This window comes from Gambusia affinis, linkage group LG16 (genome assembly GCF_019740435.1).
Source record: "Gambusia affinis linkage group LG16, SWU_Gaff_1.0, whole genome shotgun sequence".
Classification (NCBI taxonomy): domain Eukaryota; kingdom Metazoa; phylum Chordata; class Actinopteri; order Cyprinodontiformes; family Poeciliidae; genus Gambusia; species Gambusia affinis.
The window spans coordinates 11,361,745-11,383,488 of NC_057883.1; the positions used below are offsets into that span (position 1 = coordinate 11,361,745).

At 41.1% G+C, this 21,744-nt stretch overlaps 1 protein-coding gene across 10 annotated transcripts in view; it reads right to left on the bottom strand.

Annotated features, from left to right (window-relative positions):
- The window catches only part of meis2a (Meis homeobox 2a), a 102,481-nt gene extending 81,472 nt beyond the window's left edge, over window positions 1–21,009 (bottom strand). For 7 of the 10 annotated variants that reach the window (XM_044143830.1, XM_044143827.1, XM_044143829.1 and 4 more), the window contains exons 1-7: window positions 20,102–21,008; window positions 19,393–19,619; window positions 17,770–17,911; window positions 17,484–17,534; window positions 17,136–17,186; window positions 16,501–16,650; window positions 7,364–7,478 (exon numbers count right to left, since the gene is read on the bottom strand). In XM_044143830.1, the coding sequence (XP_043999765.1) occupies window positions 7,364–7,478; window positions 16,501–16,650; window positions 17,136–17,186; window positions 17,484–17,534; window positions 17,770–17,911; window positions 19,393–19,619; window positions 20,102–20,113 (748 nt within the window). In that variant the 5' untranslated portion in view covers window positions 20,114–21,008. Of the gene's footprint in view, window positions 1–7,363; window positions 7,479–16,500; window positions 16,651–17,135; window positions 17,187–17,483; window positions 17,535–17,769; window positions 17,912–19,392; window positions 19,620–19,847 lie in introns of all 10 variants that reach the window. The other 3 variants (XM_044143828.1, XM_044143833.1, XM_044143836.1) reach the window with 2 other exon arrangements.
- Between the last annotated feature and the right edge of the window lie 735 nt (window positions 21,010–21,744).

Here is a 21,744-nt window from a genome sequence, read left to right on the forward strand (position 1 = left end):
CCAATCAGCAATGGGGCCCGGATTTGGACACAGAAATCAGCGGCATCTTGCAGTCTCTGCCTCTCATTCTATCTCTGTCTACATACACTCACAGAGAGGCTGCCAAACAAGAGGAAAACAAATCTGATGAGTGCTAGAGAAATTGGATTATCACCTCTCAAAGGTGACTTCTTGGCTGAACCCCCCTTTGGGCAAAGCCCTTCGAGACGAGACACAAAAAAAATAAAAATTTCCTGGGAAAACACTCCGGGCTTTTAAAAAAAAAACCCGAAGTCCTGTCATCCTTGTGAAAATACGACGACGGCAACATTAATGGATGTGGAGATGCCCTCTGGGACACGTGCTGAAATCCCTTTTAGCCATATTACATCAGACCCCGGTGCACTCCACATCACCACCACACACAATGGCGTAATCAGCAGGAGAACATGGGCGTGTAAACCCACGCCATAATGAACTGATACAACATGCCCTCGCTCTGTTGTTTTTGTTGATCAAAGCCTCTGAGTAAAGGAGGGGGGAAAAAGTCACTGCTGGTAATTTCTGATTACATGCCGACAATTGTGTTTCCTCTGAGCTTTTAAACTGCGCTGAAGCCACTCTCAGATTTCACAGTCTTCATCTACTGTGCCTTGAAAAAGTAATCACACCCTTTCTCCCATTTAGCCAGGTTGCAACCATACACTTTAATGTGTTAAGGTAATTATTGGGATTCTATAGGACAAATAAAAAAAGTAGTGCCCATTTATGAAGTAAATAGAAATGGGTTTCAAATAATAATAAAAAAAAAAAATTCTGAGGAGTGTGGGCATTTGTACTCAACCCTCTTTACTCTGACACCCAAAAATATAACTGTGATAAACAAATTAAAGGCATAATGAAAACAAAGGAAGATAGTATATAGGTCAGGGATAAATATGTGGAAAAGTTTAAAAGAGGGTAAGCATCTCACAGCGGTCTGTGAAAGGAAAGATAACCACACATGACCCTCCAGAAAATATATGAAAAAAGCTGCTAAAGCATTTCAAATGACTGTTTTGGTCTTCATTCAAATCTGAACACACCATTCCCATGTCGAAACATAGTGTGTGCAGCGTCATGCTGTGGGGAAACTGTGCTTCAGTTGCGTCAGGAAAGCTGAAGCACAGAAAAGTGAACAGATGTCAGTTTTGTAAGAATACCGAAAGGCTCTCCATCCATTTTGCAGCAAAGAGCGGGCAAATATTTCCATCTCCACATGCACAAACCTTATAAGTGAGGGTACAAATCCACAACATACCTTTTAAAATTTGTATTTGTGGTTGTAATGTGACAAACATCAAAAGTTAAGGAAGTGTGAATTCTTATGTGAGGCATTACACCACTCAGAGGGAAACCATATGAGCATGAGGAATCAGGGTAGAAAACGAGCTTATGGGAGGAAGGAAAAAAAAACATCTCCCCAAAGCTTTTGCCTTAATGGTGCAAAGCAGACATTCTCGTCAGCTGCTGTCAGAATAATCTGGGTAATTTTTTCCCTATGTTCTCCAAACATTAGTTTGCACATTAGGCTGACCCAGTTAATGTGCCTTTCCTGCTATGCTGAAACCCAGTTTCAGGCAGAGCTAGGCCGGGTTAGCCAGGTCGCGCCAAGGGCCTGTTCATGATTATGGACCATAGGGACGAGGCCTCATATAGCACTCCGGCAAAGACGAAAGGCGAAAGGATAAGACGTGAAAAGGGAAAGCTAGATTGAAGGGCAAGGGGTGATGGTGATGTAGTGGGAAGGCTGTACCGTACTGGCTGTGCTGTTGCAGTTCACATTCTTTCATTGTTTTCAAGCCATAACAACAGGTCAAGAAGAAAGACAGAAAGAAAGGAAGAGAGAGCGGAAGGGAGGAAGGAAAGAGGGATCTGAGGGAGCCGATCATTCTCTTTAATCACATTTTGGATGAGTGCCAGGTAGTCTGCAGCACTGAAGGCGAGACGGAGAGGGGCGAAAGAAGAGAGAAGTGTGAGGGAAGGAGAGAGAGCAGGAAAGTGATGGAGGAACAAATGGAAAAAAGAGGCGGAGAGAAGATGGAGAGAAGAAGAAGGGAGCAGAACCCCTGGAAACAACTTGAGGAGCACTGATGTTTTAGCAAGTGTGCACATTCGCCCATATGTGTGTGTGTGTGTGTGTGTGTGTGAGCATACATGGCGGCCGTTCCCGTAAATGCCCACGAATGCTGAATCTAGCAAGAATCTGGTGCTGGGGCAGAGCCAGGCAGAGATCCATTTTAAAACTATGTGCATTAACTATAGTTTTCCCCATAGGTTAAGCACTCCACATGAATAATTTAGCCTCTTTTATGCTAATGGGATCATGAACGTATCCCCTCTGTACCATGTTTTCTGCCCCCTTGCCTTCTTCGCAGCAACTCCTCTCAGCTTTCAGTAGTTGCCCTGCCCCTTCCCAACAAACATTCAGACAGACAGACATACTGCACCCGTCAGAGAAGCAGCAGACACCTGACCAACATTCAGGCTTGCATGCGGAGAGAGGGCTAAAGTTGCACAAAATGTATGGAGAAGCACTGAAGCATTGTTATCCTCATTAGCAGAGTTTATCTTCAGCTTGTTTCCTGCTCACTCACTGTTGCTGAGTGAGATGTGACGGTTTATAAGTTTTGATGCACATGATGGCTGCACTCTGTTAAATGTTTATGTGATCTCTGCCGCTGTAGCAGAGTTTTTACATGACTTCTTTTCTTACACTCACTGATTTCTTGTCTGAGCTTCTGCGTGTTCTGCTCCTAATGGAAGCTTATATAAACCATGTGTTTATCGTACTGTGAATAAGTATTTACCCCCTCACAGGTTCCATCTGTTTTCACGCTTAAAATAATTCAGATCATCAAATTTAACAAAGATAACCTGATCACGCATAAAGGTTATTCATTAAGAAGCTTACCTCCTCCACAATAAAATCCTGATTTAAAAGCTGATTTTTTTTTTAATTGTTATTATTATTTGTGTAAAATAAATTTGCTTTAAGATCTGAAACATTTAGGTGTTTGTTTTTTGTTTCAGACTGTTCCACACATTCAGTACACAAGCATACACTTGATGCTTCAGCGTTGTATTGTGGGGAGATTGGGCCGCTGTGTAAAAATTATCAGTGCTTCAACAGCTGGGAGAGAGAACCATGAAACAGCAGGCCGTGGGTCTGCTTTATTGTTTATCTGTTGTTTATGGGCTAGTGTTCAACTTTAATTACTACACTAAATTAAACTCTAACAGGCACTTAAAGGGACCCAACTAACACATGCATGTGTGTGCTTCTACACACACACGCACACACGCCCACAGATGCACACAGACACAAACCATATATTTTATATACACAAACACGCCTCACAAATCCTTCCAGACCAGGAGTAAATGCCACTAAAATTCAACAAGACCTCTATCTTGTGTTTTGCAGAGATTTTGAATGAATAATTGAGTCTTTTTTTCTTTCTTCCTCCACCAGCATTGCTTGAACATTTTAAGTACCAGGCAGAGCTGCTAAAAGCAAAGTTAAAGCCAAAGGTCCTGAAAATGCAGTATTCAACAAACCATGCTCATGCTGGGACACCAGGAGTCGTGTCCTCGCCAGCAATGACCCCTTCTAGTGAGCTAAACCACAAAGACCTCGCAGAGTGGGGCCCCTAGCCGGGGCTAAGGGGGTTCACCGCACTCCACACATATACACACACACGCAAATGTACCACAACACCATCAAGCGGAGCGCGCTCCCTTGGAGCCGAACACTCAAGCTTCTCCCTCCCATTTCTCTCCATCTCCGCCTCTCTCAGTCTCTCTGGGGAGCCTGTCTATCTGCACAGCGTGGGGATTGTTCAATTGCTGAGAAAATGTACAAAATGCTTTCTCCTCTCTTCTGTTGAGCCATTTCCATTTACAGTAGATTCTGGGAATGGTGCAGAAATCCCCTTTGCCAAGCACTCAAGATGTCATTGTGCATTTGGTATTCATGCATAACTAATAATTACAAGTGGGGACGGAAGCAGAGGCATGCAAACTCTTTGATTTAATCGTATGCACATGGAGGAACCAAGGTGGAGGCAATGCCTACCATGCTGAATCAGTGCTGTGGAGGATATAATGAGAGAGATTTGGACAAATTTGTTTGCATCCTTGGTAAATGTGTCAAAAGTATAAAGAATGCATATCTGTCATGTTTTAGTAATATAATTTAAAATAAGATAAGAAAATCCTTTATCCGAATCTACTCAATCATTAGGAAAATCCCCAGGGTATTAGACAATTGCTTTTACTGAAATCAGAAATAATTTGTTATGGAAACATTTTTTTTTTTTTTATAGATCATAGTTTCTAAGAACTTTTATAATCTATGACTTTGCTTCCATAGGGATGTGGGACAGAGACCCATTTCTTATTGCCACTGGGCAGCAGGCTTGACAAGGACCCAAGTTTGTGATCTGGATAGAAAAAGGAAGTAAAATGTCTTCATAAAAATCAATAAATGCAATTTACATGCCAACTAGTTATTTTTATTTAGGCTTATCAGAAAAAAAAGGCTTTTCTGTTCAACTATTGTGAAAGTAAAAATTTCGAGTTGCCTAACTGGAACCGTGCGCTTTAGTCAGATTCACTAAAGGCATATGTGAAACACAAGATGAATATGTGGGAAAGCACCTCATGCCTACCGTTAAACACGATAGAGGATGTATGGTCCTGTGGGCCTGTGAACAAATGGGATCCAGAACTCTGAAATACCAGTGCATTTAAGGCAGGAATCTGGTTGCCTTAACCAATACACTCAATACTGCTGCTCCCTAACTCTTTGAGTGATAGAAATATCCATTCATGCTCAGAAGCAAGTATTATCTTAAGGCGCACACATTCATCAAGTTCATTCAAGTCTCTGATGCTTCCAAATAAGATTGGAAGGGTGCCAAAGAGCCGTTAATCAAGGTGCATCTAGAGCCAGAGGCGTTATGTGTGTTGCCTCCTGAAACATCTCCTCAGATTTATTTGTTCATCCAAAAATCTGAAAGTGAAAGGTCGCAATAAGTCCCTAGGATCATTGTTCCTGGCAGGAAAACTTTATGTTTTTTTGTTGTTTTTTTTACTTTTTCCTCTTCCTTCAGTGTAGCCCATCTACTCTTTCTTCAACCAACTGATCCACACTGTCACCCCTTTTAAGAGAGGCCAAGCTGTTAAAGACCCCATTACCGAAGTGAAGCGCACGTTTCGCAATTTCTTGGTCGGACTCAAGAGTGCGGACTACAAATTTAATGCTGAGATGTATTGAGATTGGTGGCGAGTTCATGCGTGGAGTGGAGCACAGTGAGGAGCGGGAGAGGAGGGGAAGGTGGAGAGGTTGGAGTGGGAAGGCTCTGTCAGAATGGAAGGGCCAGAGTCGAGAGTCAGCGAGCGCTTCAAGCGTTAACGTAATTGCAAGAATGTGAAAAATGAGGCGGCGGGGCTCCCGAGCGAAGCAAAAGGTCAGAGCATGCCTCACACAAAACAACTGGCTGGAGGACGGCCTCATTAGACCATTAAATCAGTTGCCCTTGGTCTCATTCCCTTTTTCTCTGTCTTTTATTTGCTGTGCCTATTTTTTCACCTTTTTTACTCTTTAACTTCTGTTGTGAATTTTTCTGAATCTTTTCCTCAGCTCTTAGCTGCATATATAGGTTTTTATCAAGAAACATCCCAAGGTAGTGGATGCTGCATTTAGCATGATCTAGCCTTGATCTGTGTAGGCCCAGCACATGGGGCTGTACCGTAACTGTCTTTGGCCGGCATTGATCTGCTGTTACTGGATACGGTGGGGAAAGGAGTCGATAAGTGCTCTGTGGATTACAGGTCACTTGTACTTATGTGTGTAAGATAATCAATAGGCAGTGCATTTCTTTCTCAGAGTCCCTCCCACCCCCACCCTCATCCCCTTTTGGCTGTTCTTCCTCCTAGAAAGCCACTTGCTCTTGCAAGGAGGCATCCAAAAACTTACTTTGTCTTGTATTACGGTCACCTTTTGGACTCTTTTGTTCTCTGATTTTTATTTATAATTCTGCGCCCACGTTATACAGTATAACGATTTCACCTATTTCACCCACCTATTTCACCAAGATAAAGCCACAAATTTAAATGGACTTTATTAGAACATTACGTGGTAGACCAATATAAAGTACTGCATGATTTACAAGTAGGAAAAGGACGCATGGTTCAAAATATATAGAGAGAAATAATAGAGATTATACAATGGTTGCAAAAAAAGCTGCAACAACAACTGTTTTGGCCTGATGACCTACACACCATAGAACAGAATAGGTCTATCAATATGTGTGATTGTTCATTGATGGAACTAATCCAAAAGTTTTCCCTTGATGAAGGAGCTTGTAGAGGTAAACTGGAAGGTTTTTGCAGGTAAAATCATGGAACATCAGTTGGTTTGATGAAAGCGTTGACTTGCAGAGAAAGAACGTGAGAGAACGAGAGGGAGAGAGAGAGAGCCATCCATAATAGCTTACACACTCTTTAAAAAAAGAAAAAAAGAGGGCACATTCCAAGCAACATGTCAGTGTAGTTGGTCTCGCCTCTAAACTTACCAAAAAGCCTATTGGTTTTCCAGTTTAGATGTCAAAACTGGTACACACCGTGACAAAAATACCAAGAGGGGGACAGCTGTGGCACATGCTATGTAATTAATTCAAATAGTCTTGTTTTGAAATGCATTATTAGTGTTTGGCATGTCAAGTGGGAGATAACACTGAACACAAGACACTATGAGACATGATTATGAGCTTTTGTGTGGGTAAAGTTAATATGGTTCACATTCAAGCGGGAACTGGCAGAAATATACTATTAATCACCGGCTTTTATTTAGCTCTTTTAATAGCAAGATTTTGAAAAGCCTGTTCTTAGGTTGGTGCATTAAAGCGACTGTTGCTCAGGTTCGTGCCTGAGCGGAACTGTGGATGAACATGTTTGCTTTCTGGTTTGACTGTGCTCAGATTAACAGAGGTGAAAAAAATGCCAAGTGTGACAGGAAGCTCTGGGGCTTTTGGAACAAAATGTCCATTTGGTGCATGAGGCTTACTTGTATCCTTTGCTGATATGCAACGCCTCACAAGTGTATTGACACCCCTTGTAACTTGAAGGTACAAGCTGGTCAAAGCTGACGGGAAGGTGATTTTATTTAGTGGTATCAGAGTAAATGTAAACTGTAATTTAAAGGGGTTTAAATTCTTGCAAAGGCACTGCATGTGTGTGTTTATGTTAAAAAAAATAATCTAAAAGCTGTAGTAAATGTGGTCACCCTGGTCTGTATTTGTGTGACTGCACTTGTATGCCCATTTCTGTGCTGGCTCACCTTGCTCACTGCTGTTGTCACCGCTCTGTGAAGCATGTCCCCCGCTGGAGGGCCCCGGTGTGCCAGCTGAGTGTGTGGAGGTGGCGTCATCGTGGTCTCTCCAGGAAGCTGGGTTCTAAAGGGTTTCAAGAGAGAGAGCACGTAAGCGTGGGATCAATGCATCCATCCGTGCATCCAACGGCATTCCCGATCCAAGCCACGAACCACATGGCGAGAGAGATGGATGGGAAAAGAGGGAAGGGAAAAAAAAGGATAGAAATTAATTTTCTGAACATATAAAAAGGAACGTCTCTAAGGCGCTGTGAGGGTTCTTAGCATATTATTATTATCTTGGCAAGGTAAAGAGTCTCTATGGTTAGTTCAAAGCCAGCAGAAAATCAAAGAAGCTACCATAATCACACATAAATAGAAAGAAAATGATGTTCTAATGCAGCTGGCTATAAGTCAAAGCGCTGTAATCAAAGTGTTTCATTAAGGCGTGAGAACAAAATGCAGCACTATTAATGTGGCAGTTGACATTGAGAGCTGCAAGTAGAGCGCTTGTGAATAATCATGTAAACACATATGGCAGAGCCCAGTGGAGTTCATTTATACCATAACCAATTGAGACTTCCGTGTCAAGAGAGAAATATAGAGGTAAAAAGTCCAAACACACCACAGCTGCCATTAATCATTACTACTGTCAGAAATGAAAATAAGATATGACAGTGATTCTCCTGCTAATCTGCCAAAAATGTGTTCACGCCCACACTGACATACACAAACGCCCACAGCGGCTTGCAGAAATACACTTAAGCTCACATGATAATGACATAATAAAAGCCGGAGTATGAACACGGATACGTGCACAATCACTTTTAGGTGTACAGGGACTTCAAAGACGTGTCCGTAAACAAATATTCTTCCCTAATGCCCTTCCTCCTGCCTTTTTTTATTTTCTCCCCCTTCTCTTCCTCTCTCTCCCGGTCTTTCCCACTGCCCTGTCAGTGCACAGGGGGAAACAGGATTTTCTATTGTACAGGAAGGGCTTTATCAGTGCCACACGAAGGCAGGCTAGAGGTGGAATTTCCTCTGCCATTCAGGCAACCGCAGGACAGACTGTCACGTCACACACAAGCCCGATGAAGCGCCAACCAGCTGATACAGCCTGGCTGCTCAATCAACCCTCGCTTGTCATTCTCAATTTAATATGTCACCTGAGCACAATGACAACATGTTGGCTCTGACGTTATTGGTTGGGGGGGTGGACTAGGTTGCCGGGGTGGGGAGGGTGAGAGAAGCAGACCCTTGAGCAAAACCCAAGCCAAACAAACACAGGCCTGTACCCAGGCTTCCCACAAACCTCAACCCTCTCCTCAGGTCCCGCTATGGGCTTTTTCTTCTTCAAATACACAGACATTTACACAAAACCTAAGGGGAAAATGAATATGCAGAAGAGCATTCCAGGAGCGTTTTACCATTTTGTCCAACTTGAGTCTTTAAATTCCTTTTCTCTCTTGTCCCACCACAGAGTTGTCCCCCTGTCCGCCTGCCTGCCCGCCGTTGTGCAGGAGTCAGAGTGAGCCGTACTGGAGCAGGACAGACAGGACAGGGCCAGGAGACTAACAGAGGTTTGAAAAGCTGAGCTCCCCTGGGAACAGAGTCCTGATGTGCTGCTGCTTGTTCTGCCGCAGAGGCGAGTCTAACCGCCGTTGCCTGTGAACGGGGCCCTTTTATCTGCTAAGTTTTTAGAGGGAAGGCGGGCTGTTTTCTCAAACAGCTTGGAGCTGAAAACAGCAGACAGAAACACACAAGACCCTTCAGACTCAGGGCTCCACTCGAGGCCTACTCAGCGTCAGCTGTTTGCCGGATGGCAATCAGATGAAGAGCTTGGAGAATTACTCAGAAGAGGGGTGAGAAGACAGGGCGAACAATAAACCAGGCGTCGGTTTTAACCCTGAGGAGTGAGCCCAGAGTGTCCCTGTCTCTCCTCTGATTGTGATGCATTCGCTCCCGGGGCCACTGATCAACACATGGCAGCCGGAGCGGTTGTTGAAGTATTTATTTATTTTTTCATTTTTTTGTTGCTCTCAACACTGTGTATGCTAAATAAAATCACTAATGTGGGAAAAGCCCATCAATCCCCCTGTCTTTGTCAAATGCAACCCGAAAGCAAGGAAGAAAGAGTGGTGAAAATCCCTGGCTCCCTGAGTGCATTATGTATTTAAGCGGAGTTTGGCTCTGTGCTCTCAGGAAGAGCTGTTGTTGTGTTAATAGAAGAAAATGACTGGGTTGTACTTCCTCACAGTGATGGTGAGGCAGAGGACAGAGTTGAAGATCTACACCGGCTTACTTATTCCATGTGAGCCTCTCCAGCCACAGCATGGTTTTAATGCAACAGCCGAATCGATAGGACTTAATTTAGCTATCATTGCAGAGTAATGTGTCATTTTTAATGGTGCTGGCACTAAATTAAATTCAAAGACACCTCAGCTAATGGCATAAAAGGGAATGATATTTTGCTGTGATTTGCTACCCCATGGATTTAATGTGCCTGTATGCTGAGATATAGATGGAGATTTGTTAGCTTCCCTCTTAAAGACTAAAATGAGGACTGCAGCACTTTCAGACCTAGTAATAATAATACAAAGGATACTTTGGACTAGATCACGCACACCTTTTTTTTATTTCAAGGGGTAGGTTGCCATTTTAAATTGAGTTAAAATAAGCATGCAGTTTAGAGTGGTGCTGGTGGCTAAAGCTAATGGCTAACAGGTAAACGCCAAAGCTCACAAGAATTTCAACTGCCTTAGACAACTCCAATCTCAAAAAACATTATAAGCAGTGTATGCAAACTCTGTTTTATGGCCCTTTCAATGTAATTTATTAATCAGCAGAAGCTTATTTATTGTTTGTTTTGATCAGGGGTCATAATCTTACAAGAGTCGACAGGTTTAAACAGGAATCAGAACCACAATCAAGGTGTAACATATAATATTCAGAGAATAATATACGAATAAACTAAATTCTGAATGACATTAAAGCATTTTATTGCTCATTATTCAAATAATTAATTTAAATACTTAATTACACAGACAACTAAACTGGTATGCTAAAGTTTAAGTACATTACAAAGTGGTTTATTTGTGATTATGAAATTATGAAGTGATAAAATGACAATCCTACAAATGGAATACAGGGACAAATTGTAAGGAAGTGAAATCTGCTGGATCTACAGTTTCAAATCATAGTAGACTTTGCATTAAGCAGAATGGGTTTTTTTATACAAAGGAAATGAAGGTGGCAGGCAGTGAATTTCCAAAATGTTTCCTGTCTCAAACCCATACAGGTACAAGAAGATTTTCAGCTCAGAGTAATTGTTTCACATAAAAGTAAAGCAGTGTAAAAATCCAACAATTACCATTGTTAAATTAATGATAATTAGGTAATATTTTCATACATTGCTTTACTTTCATATTGGATGCCTGAAAACCCTTTAAATGTTTCATACTCAAAATTTGTTTCACACAGGAAGAATCTTGGTGATACACAATCTCCGACCTCCATTTCCTGTGTAAATATTAATTGAGCTCTGTGTAAAAACCTGCCCAATGCAAATGTAATGTGGCTTAAAGGTTCTGTTCTGATAAACCATTCTGAAATCTAATGAAGACACCAACAATTTTCTGTCTCTCAAGACATTGACATTTTACACCAGAGGTTATCATCCATATATTTATTTATATCCACAATACATACTACTGAGTATGGTTTGTTTATGGGCACCAAATGATGGTATAAAGGGACAAAATGGCAACATGTAGGTACAAATTGACTTGGAGCCTCCGTCGCATGTCGGATTACTGTGCCTGCTGTGACGAAAGCGATCTATCCCAGAGCAGTGGCTGTGAAAACCAAGTGGAGTTTGGTGTAGGTTAGATATTACCCGCTCTTTACCTTTTACCAGTACTGAACTATCCCTTCATTACCTGTAATTCAACTTCTGCCCATGGTCTTGTGAGCAAAACAAGACCACAAATATCAAAACAAGCATGTTTTAACTTTCCACGTTACATGAGGTAACAAAAGCAACAGCCTCTCCTCCCCATGAATAATTTAGAGGGCCTCTGCGAGCTGCAGCGGGTGCATCATCAGACAGCACACAACACAAACACACACAACCATTTTGTCACAAGCCCTGTGGGTCTGGTAAAGTTCAAACAAGTTGCAAGGAGAAAAATAAAAGAGACTGTGTCACCCAAATAATCTTCAACGTACACCAAAAAACAGAGGAAGCAGCAAATGCTTCCAGCCCATGTGACTATTCCCTGAAGCTGGGCATAATTAGGAGTCAAACATGGTTCACTCTATGCTCTTCACTAATTGTGTTAAAGAGCAGTGTTACTGGGAGGAGGAGGTGGGAGAAGGGGAGGAGGAGGAGGAGGAGGAGAATCCTGGCTGGCAAGTACAGATGCACGCACAGGCTAGTACACACACACAAATATACACAACAGGACTAGATAGAGAGTAAGATACAAAAGAAGCACGGTCTCTAGAGACAAGCTTTTGCTGGTCTTTGCAACTGGCGGCTGATAATACAAGTTGTAATTAATATAAAAGCAGCAGACAATATGGGAAGAGAGGCTGGCAGTGCAGTGAGGCCACGGGAGAGCAGGGAGAAGCTTGGTGCTGTCCCATGTTTCTCATTTACAAACACCTGCCTGGCACAATTTTACTGTCCCCCTCTGCACTCTGCCTACATCCCTAGGAATTTCAAATAAAATTGATTTAGCAGCATCATTGAATTTCACTTAAATTCCCTGGAAACCCAGAGAGGAGAGAGCAAAATCTCTTTGTGCTGTGTTGTTGGCGTATGTGAATGCTGAGAATGACAGCCGCTGTGTGCTCTGCAGCTACATGGGTGTACATGCACAAAACAGCTAGCACACAGGAATGTAAATCATAGAAAGGCTTGACGTCTCAGGATGCACATTAACATAAACGGAGAAAGAAACAAAATTGGCATTCACATTTTTTTTTCTTGCTTTTCTTTTTTTAGGTTCAGAATTATGTGCAGCCACCTTACAAAAGTATGAAGTACCTCTACAAGGTGCTTTACAGCACCCGGTTAAACAGTCCTTAATTTAGCAGCTAATAAATCACAACTATATGTTATAAGCAGACAGGAGGAATGAATGTATTCCTGACAGCTTTCTTTTAACCAGAATGCAGGAACCACAGTATACAAGCATATTTATCTTTAGAAAAAAACAAAAATTGGTTTTGAAACGTGACTCATGAACTGGCATAAACATAAATGCAATTTCCAAATAAGAATAGACGTATAAATGTCAGAATAAAACTGACATTTCCACTTCATTGCTTGTTTTTATTAGTTCCAGCAAATAAGTCTTAAACATAGATTTTTAACACTATCATTAGCCGCATATCATGTCATTTAATCCAAGCTGATTCCAGAAGTATGATGATATTAAGATGCCGGCTGTAAATGGTTTATTGCATTCATTTTCGCTGCAGAGAATAAGTGGAGTGTGGGAGATGCAACAGGTGAGAATGATTAGATATGGCTTATGACAAGCATCTGCAGCTGAACCGTGACCAAAAATGAAATTTAAGGCCACAAAATTAAGAAATCACTGCACAAAGGGCTTAATAAACAACACACTGAGCTTCAGGGCGCCATGATGTGCGGAAACAGACCAGACCGAAGCACCTATCTCCACTGAAAGGGCTCAAAATGAACTATTGCATTTGCTTTCTAACTTTACAGCTCAGCACCCCAAACCTGCACCGGGGAATCCAAACAGAAACGGTTTGTTTTCCTTTCTCCCATGCCTGCCATGCACTGCTGAGATAAGCTGCACTATAACTATGGGAACGAGTAAAACTCCCCGAGGAAAGCTCCACAAAACAAAACGCCGAGGCCGGCAAATCACGCAGAATTTTTATGAAGCAAATTTTAAACTGTGCAGAAACTCATTCATTTCAGTCTATAATGTGCAAGTAAAAGGGGAAAGAGAGAGCTGCATGCTAATATGAAGACACAATGGCACAAGAAGACATAAAGACTAATTCATTAGAGCAGATAATACTCAGAGACTGTTAATTGTATTTGTCACCCTAATTGGATGTAGCACAGAGGGGAAAAAAAGAAGAAATTTTGTTCATTAATTATACAGACATGAAAGTGCACACACTGGCCATATACAGAACCTACACTGCTCTGTTTTTCTTTTTCTTCTTCTTCTTATCAGTCTTTGTGTGTAATCCGACATCTTTTTTTCTTTCCCTAAATGGGATGGAGTGGATATGAGGAGGGGCAATGAGTTGGGAAGCCCTGGGTGGGCTTACATATCTGAGATAGCCACAGCCGGGCGAGTAAGGGAAATCAACAGTGTCAGCAAGGCCTCATCCTGTTCTCACTACACTATAATCCAATCATCTGCAAGACAGTGCTGCATTCAAGTGTAAATAAAAGTGTGCTTATTATTCTCCACCGTCAGGTATAAGGAGGGGAGGCAGGAAGAGGGGAAGGAGACACACGGCAAAGAGCTTCATCATCTAGAGAAAAACCAACTTTCTTTTCCAAATGAGACGTAGCCCGGGGCTGTATATTAAAAATGCATATCAAAGCAAAGAGAGAGGGAAAAATGGACGTGAGAGATTCTAACTAAATAAATTAGCATATCTAACTATCAAACCAGCTTCCTCTCCTCAGTGAGACAAGGACAGAAATTAATAATAAATCAGAGCGAGAGTGAATAAATAGAATGGGGGGGAGATCGTAGGTTGTGGATGAGGCTTTATTTTACGATAGAAATGGCAACTATTGTGTTCATTCATATATTCTATTATGCAATATTCATCTCTAAAACAATAACTTATATAACCTAATAAAATCAACACTGTTACAACTCAGGAAAGAGACTACTGCAAAACTATCAGTTTCTTTGAAACCACTACATGTAGGTGAATATTTCTGTTTTATTCTACAAACTACTGATAACTTTTATCTCAATTTTCTCATTTCTAGTTTTCTAATAGAAACATTGTCACTGTGAGCATTTGCTTGCAGACAATGACAAAGTTGCAGCTTACAAAACTAAAAAAAAAAAAAAGAAGAAAAAGAAAAGAAAATTTCTAGTTCATTTCCAGTTTAAACAACACAATATTACTGTTTGACTTGGGAGGAGTTGGAAGTAAATATTTGTTGGAATAACCATGAGTTTTAATTACAGCATGTCTCAAGATCGTCCAGTCAGTACCTCACTAGGGGAGATCTAGCATTGGAATTCACTGGATACTGATATTTTACATGGCTTTCATACATAAGAAAAGTCTGATTTAATAATATATATATATATATATATATATATATATATATATATATATATATATATATATATATATATATATATATATATATATATATATATATATATATATATATATATATATATATATAAGGTGATTTCTGCAACCATGGAGGCAAACAAGGGGGAAAAAAACACACACACAACCTTTCTTCTGCTTTGGTGAAATTCAGCCCAGCAGTTAAGGTGCAATAAAAAGTTCAGTGGTGCCACAGAAGTGAAATAAATCCCTCAAACCTTAAATGCCTAATGAGGTGGTCAGTCCAAACGACTCCCAGATAAATAGCCTGTCATGCAGCCTGCTTTGTTTATTGCTGCTCTTTATTTGCTTTATTGACACATTTCATTTTCTAATTATCAAAAATATTCATCACGCGTGGAGCCATGCAGAGCTGGTGTCTGAGGATCCATCGGAAATTGGCTTGAGTATCCAACCATCTGCCATGAAACTAAACAGGCCAGTTTATCTAATCTCTGCAATATAAACAACAGCATGCCTCATTTCTGCACTTGTGTTTGAGGATCACAGTGTTGTAGTTTTTTTCTTCTTCTTCTTCTTCTTTCCTTTTCAGATTTTCCTCCGGGTTCTCAGCCCTAAATAAAGCTCACCTGGTCGCATACTTGCAGCGGCGCTACATAAGCGACGGGACAATTGCTATTAGGCCTATAGCCAGACTCAACAGATGCAGCGCACAGACTTTGCATAACACTTAAATCTGCTTTAATTCCTAATAGGCTTGGCCTTGCGCAGCACAGATATTTAACCAGCCACTTTGTTACTCAAGCAGATCATTTTTACTCCCACGAAAAAAAAAAAAACATTAGGTTTTATCACAGGCGAGCACAGATATCAGCTCAATCCTTCAGTGTCAGCCCAGTCCACACTGCGCAGGGAAAGTGGAAGCGGATAGCGTGTGTTTATTACACCGAAAATGCGCGATTTAAACTGGAGGATCGATCTTCAAATTTAAAGCTACTGTACTTCAGGTGCATATAATTGAATTCAGCCTTATGCAGCCTGCGGCCATAAAGCAGCAGCAGAGGAGAAAGCAACAGCAGAGCAAAAGAGAGAAAAAAAACGCACGGCAAATCAATACGAAACAATTAAACACATTAACATCAACAGCAATAGGAGGATCCTCCAGACGGATCATCATACGCCTTGTGAACTTGACATTGATGGTAAGCCTTTAGCTCTGAGATGTCTCTCAGTAGGTTCCCACTTTCTCCACCTCTGCTCCAAAAATCCACAGATTTGCGCGCACAGCCCCCCAAATATAAAGCTCTTCTTTCTTTTTTAAATATTGACCTAAAGCTGAAGCTTACAGCGCTGATACCCTGCTTTAGCTTTAAACCTGCGCAACTAATAATTGCCCTCTTCTCCCCCTCCTTTCCTTTCTGCGTGCGTTACTCCATAAATGCGCGTTTTTCTACGCACCCACTCCAACCTCCAGCAACACAAGCGCACAGGGACGCATCATGCACACATGACTGCTCCTAATCAAAAGACTAAAACAATAACTCAGTCTATTGTATCACATGTAGCTTTTGACCTCACAACATCGATTTTTTTCTCTCCTCTTTTACTTGCAGAACAGAGCGTGCTTTATTTACAGACAGCGGTCACACAACTGAAGCGCCAAAGAGGCTGCTTTTATGAACCATATCAGTCAAGTTTTTTTTTTTTTTTGGTTTTTTTAAAGTAATACTCTCAGTCAACAGCAGAGACGTCACATAAAACGCAGAAAAACTTGGATTACTTACGTGATCTGCGAGATTAGTCGACGATCCAGAAAGTTCTTCGTGATCTGACTTCGAGCTGCCATCCCGCTCATCAATCACTAGATCTATTGGCATTTTTCCTTTCAAACAGCTGATGTATCGGTGGCAAAAATTGTCGCACAGCTCATGCACCTATACGGTAATAAAAACAAAATATAAGGAAGGGAGGAAAAAACAACAACAACACAACATGACTCAGGATGGGGATGGAAAAGCAGTCAGTCCAAGAATAACTCAAATTAAGGTGCATTATCGGCGGCGAGGAAACAATAGTCAAATTGTTGCCGCGGTTATTATTATTCTCCCGAGACCCGAGCAACAAGTTAGACGGACAAAAGAAAGAAAAATAAACAGTGTGCCTGTAACGAGCGGTTGAAACTGAATCTGCGGATCAATAGCAGTGCGCAACATGGGCAAAGAGCCCCTGACATTTTTCATCGATAGTTTCTCTAGCTGCGTCAATAATTGGTTAAATAAAACATTTTGTGGTGTAAAAAAAATTATAATCCTAAAACCCTCACTGTCTTTGCTTTCGGTTTCTGTTTTATCTGGAACAATTTAAACTTTGCATGAGCATTTGTTGCAGATCTGATCATAAGGTTGTTGATTAAAGGTACCTTTTCTAGCTCCAAGAGGTGAAACCGTAATACTTGTATGGCTTGTATCATCTGGAACAGAAAGCAAAACAGGCACAATTAGAGCGGCAAATGGTCTGAATTATATATATAGTCTTGTCATAAGGGCATTGTGTAAAATATATAAACGCATGTTCTGCAGTGAAAAAAAGGGAAAACAATTTGCTTCTCAAACGTGATCACTTACTGGTCAGATGGGTTCGGTATAGGAATATAATGCGGATCTGGTATCTGCGCGCAACTTCAAATAATGCGCACATTCTTTTCTTTTTTCTGTTTTTTTTTTTTTTTTTTTTTTTTTTTTTTTTGAACCAGGAAAGGCACACTTACCAAATTATCCAACTCTGGATTTGATGAAAATAAAGGCTTTTCTGCTCGGACCTAAAATAAAGCAAAGACCAAAAATACATATATTTTAATTTCTGATTCTGACCCAGAAATTCAATTTCAGAAATTCAACTTGTGAGACGCTAAAAACATCGAGAAAGTTTTTCACAGCAAATAATGAGTATGGATATACCAGAAATATGGTCTGTCAGAACCCGGCCAATGTTGTGTTTTATTTTTAGTTTATTGTAATTTTTTTATTTTATTTTTTTCATGCTGAAGAATGGACCTGTTTGGCAAAGACTGCGATGTCCTCGTTGAAGGAGTCCGAGGAGCAGACGTCGCCTCCCGCAACGCCGGGCTCCCTCGGAGTACACGTCGCCAACTCGCACTTCTCGAAAACCAGTGCGAGCAGTGGGAATAAAGGGTGACTGCAGAGAGGAGGGGGAGAAAATACAGGCAGCCTGAGTGTATACGAGCAGCACTGCAGCGGCTGCACGGAACCCCGCTGCAAAAAATGTCCCAGCGAACCTGCATGATTCTAAAATCCTCACATTTCAAGACGCAGCTAAAGAAGAAGAAAAAAAGCAGCTCACGCAACATACGCGAAAACGTCTCTTATTTTTTTTGTTTGTTTGTTAATTATCATTATTATTATTATTTTAATTATTTAATTTCTACCATCGTTAAATTTACTCCTCATTAACCAAGCGGCTGTGTGTTCGGGACAAGTCAACTTACCAGTGGCGTCTGCTTTAATATCATTTTATGCATTTAGAAATGAAAGTAACTGTGCCGAATTGGAATTTTTTTTATTTTCTTCTTCTGAGTTCAATATAATAATCGACTGATTGACTGTAACATTTCTTGCAGCGTGAAGCCACAAAACTCCAAACTCACATAGTGATAAATGTCTTTGGAATTAAAATGTATATATACATATACGTATATCTATATATATATCCACATTACTGATATGATTCTGCAATTAGCCTCGCTATACACTGAGTCTTGTAATTTCCTTCCGAGGAGGCCTGCAGCGATGATTCACGCAAATAATAACATAGTCCATAAAAATACACATGTTTTTAAATGTAAATTATACTTTCAGAAAAAAAGAATATTACTGTTTTAACAATTGATCTCGACATATTTAAAAAATGACTTAGTGCCCAAGTTTTTCATTTGTAGCAAAGTAAAAGTGGGTGTAAACTGTTCCTGCACATTGAATAACCGTGAGAATAAAAGAGATTAGGTCCGTGGATTATAACACTGGCTGTGTACATATCAGTGATCAGTGGCTGTAATCATATTTTTCTCTTTATTGTTTGAAAATAATCTTAGAAAAGTAGCCTCCGGAGGACACACGGCGTGTTTTAACGCAGCCTATGTGTGTGTGTGTGTGTGTGTGAGAGAGAAAGAGAGAGAGAGAGAGAGAGAGAGAGAGAGAGAGTGTGTGTGTGTGTGTGTGTGACAGCAAAACTGTTTTATGTATTTTAAATGCCAGCTAAACTAAAGCGTTAAAAATGCAGATTATCATTTTGTATTTGATATATAGTTGTCGGCAGTTATAATAAAGCAACAATGTAATCAGCTTAAAATAGATTTTATGTATTCCTTGTGCCACATTTGAGAGCTTCCATATTAATTTACAAGCTCAGGGCTGATACTCTTGCTTGCTTCAGGCTTTTACAATGAGTGTAAAATTACACACCAACAAAACTCCCCTAAAACCGACGACGTAGCTCCAAATTAAGCTCCAACCAGCACAAAGCTTCACGAAAACCAAGCGATGGGAATTAAACTCTAAAATTCACCCAGAACTGCTAACTTTTTTTTTTTTTTTTTTTTTAAAAAGGGGGAGAGAGAGAGAGAAGTGTTTAGTTGCATGTCTAAATCATGCAAAGCTTACCCGTAAATTTGATCTTTGTCCCTCTTTAAAACGTCGTTGACAGCGGAGCCCATGCTGGTGGGCATAACGTTAGGGTGGGGAGCGTGGGCTCCGTAGTGCTGGCTGGCGTGGAGCGGCGGTCCGTGGTTCAGGTGGTGGACCTGGGGAAGCGGCCGGGGCGCATGCGGGTCCCCGTACATGGACGCCGGGACTCCGTCCATCCCACCATAATGGGCCAGCTCATCGTACTGGGAATGAAATTGAAGTAAAAGAATTAAAAACGAGCGCATATTTACATTCTACTATGTATTTAAGAGAAAGAAAGAAAAAAAAACATATACGAAAAGCATTTCTTTAAATAAAGCACTTTCGTCTCATTCTGGTTTTAAACTATCGCAATGAAGAGACTTAAAGCACGTTGCAGTCAGCTCAAAACTGTCGAAAATTAAGGAGCCGCAACTCAATTTTATCATTACCAGAAACATTATAAAGTTAGGTTGCTCCCTCTGCGCAAAACAGCGAAACAGTTCGGAGTCTCCTGTGAAACTGCTTCGTGGAGCCTTGTTGGGAAAAGTGGAGGCTGTCACTTCGCGTGGAGAGTGAAAGCGCAGCAGAAAATGTCAAATAGAGCCGCTTTGATAAGAAAACTTTGTGAAATTGCCAGCGCTCCCGACTTAGAAAAGGGGGTTGCGATCTGAGCAGGTAAAGCGGAGAGAGATTTTGAACCTACCCTTTGCGCCATCAGGCTGCGCTCCAATAAACTCCCGAATCTGTCCGTATATGTTTAATATCCCAGATCGGAAAGTGATTTAGTGGCAAGATTCCCCTCTTTCAACCAACTTTTTGTGCGAATTCTCCTATTCGCCAGTGTGGTTCAGTTCAAACCGTCGCATCGGGAAGTTTTTGCAGCAATTTTTTTCTTGTTTTCCTTCTTTCCTCGAAAAAAAGAAAAAGAAAAGAAAAAAAATGCGCCAAAGTGAAGGTTACAATCGGCCCATCAACAACCTGCATGTAACTAAACTGTCGTGTCTCATGGCTTTTTGCCACTCCAGCTGTCAATCAAAGCCAGAGGTTGTCAAGGTAATGAATGAATGACGGTTGGTGATGATGTTCAAGAGCAGGACGAATCTTTTTTAGTCCGTTTTCATCCCGCAAGTCCGCGTCTCCTTTAATGCCTCCAGATCGCTATCTTGTTTTATTATCACCGCAACAAAAAAAAAAGAAGAAGAAGAAGAAGCAGAAGAAGAGGAAAAAAAGGTGTAGAAATTAAGAGAGTGCGATTCGGATCTCTCCTTTTCTTTTCCCCCGTAGGTATTTCGTCTATCTTGGCGAGACTGAGATGAGTGAGTGTCAGCGAGTGTTGGCAGGTTGGCTGCTGGCTTGCTTATAGAAACAGAGTCAGTTCGCAGCGCTGAGCGGTGGGCGAATGAAATGACGGATCCCGGAAGTAGCGGTGGCCATAGCCAGTCCTGCAGCAGCTCCGCACAAGAGAGAGGAGAGGAGAGACCAAATCCTGTGATATGCAGAGTGTCTATGCGAGGCGCGGGGACGGCTTCAACTCCACACTGGGGGTAGAAAAAGCTCGAAACTCCCACCCCAATCCCTGTTTCACCGAGGAGCGACCTGAAGAGAAAGCAGGAGACGACTCAGTGTGAGGGCGGATATAAGCTCCTCCGAGTTCTACAAAAACACAACACTGACTGCAACTTATCGGCATGAATATTCATTTGGAACAAGGCAGCACAAAATCATAACTGAAAAGGCGAAATTACGCACAATGTATCCAAATATACGCGCTGGGAATGAAGCCTTATCAGTGATAGAAAACAAACAATTGTTAATCTGCGGGGTGAATTAACTATTTATTATATTAATACCTTGTTTCGTGCATGGCGCTCATTTGTTTCATGTTTTCGGCTTTACAAACTGATGTGCGATTCAATATCTCTATAATTCCTTCTAATCTCCTCCTAATTATTGCTATGCAGTGGCGCCACCAAGGGGGGGCAATTGGGGCATTGGCCACCCCTATACATAAGTCTCATGGTGATTATCGTCATGTTTCTTGTATGGACATGAATTATTTTCTGTGTTTTTTCTCTATACTGAGCCACCTTCATATATCCAACAACAAAACAGTTAAAAATCTACAACGGATTTCAGTTTTTTGAGGTGCCAATCCTGGATTTTCAGCGCCTCCATTTTGTCACCACTTCAATTTATTTTTTTTTCTTAACGGTCGCCCTGTTGATAGCATATCATAAAATACTGACTTTATTACATGGCACTCACTTCTTATGTGGTTTTTGTCATCATGAGTATATCTATAATATACTTTAATTTGGCTGCTAATGTTCCTGTGCATATCACATA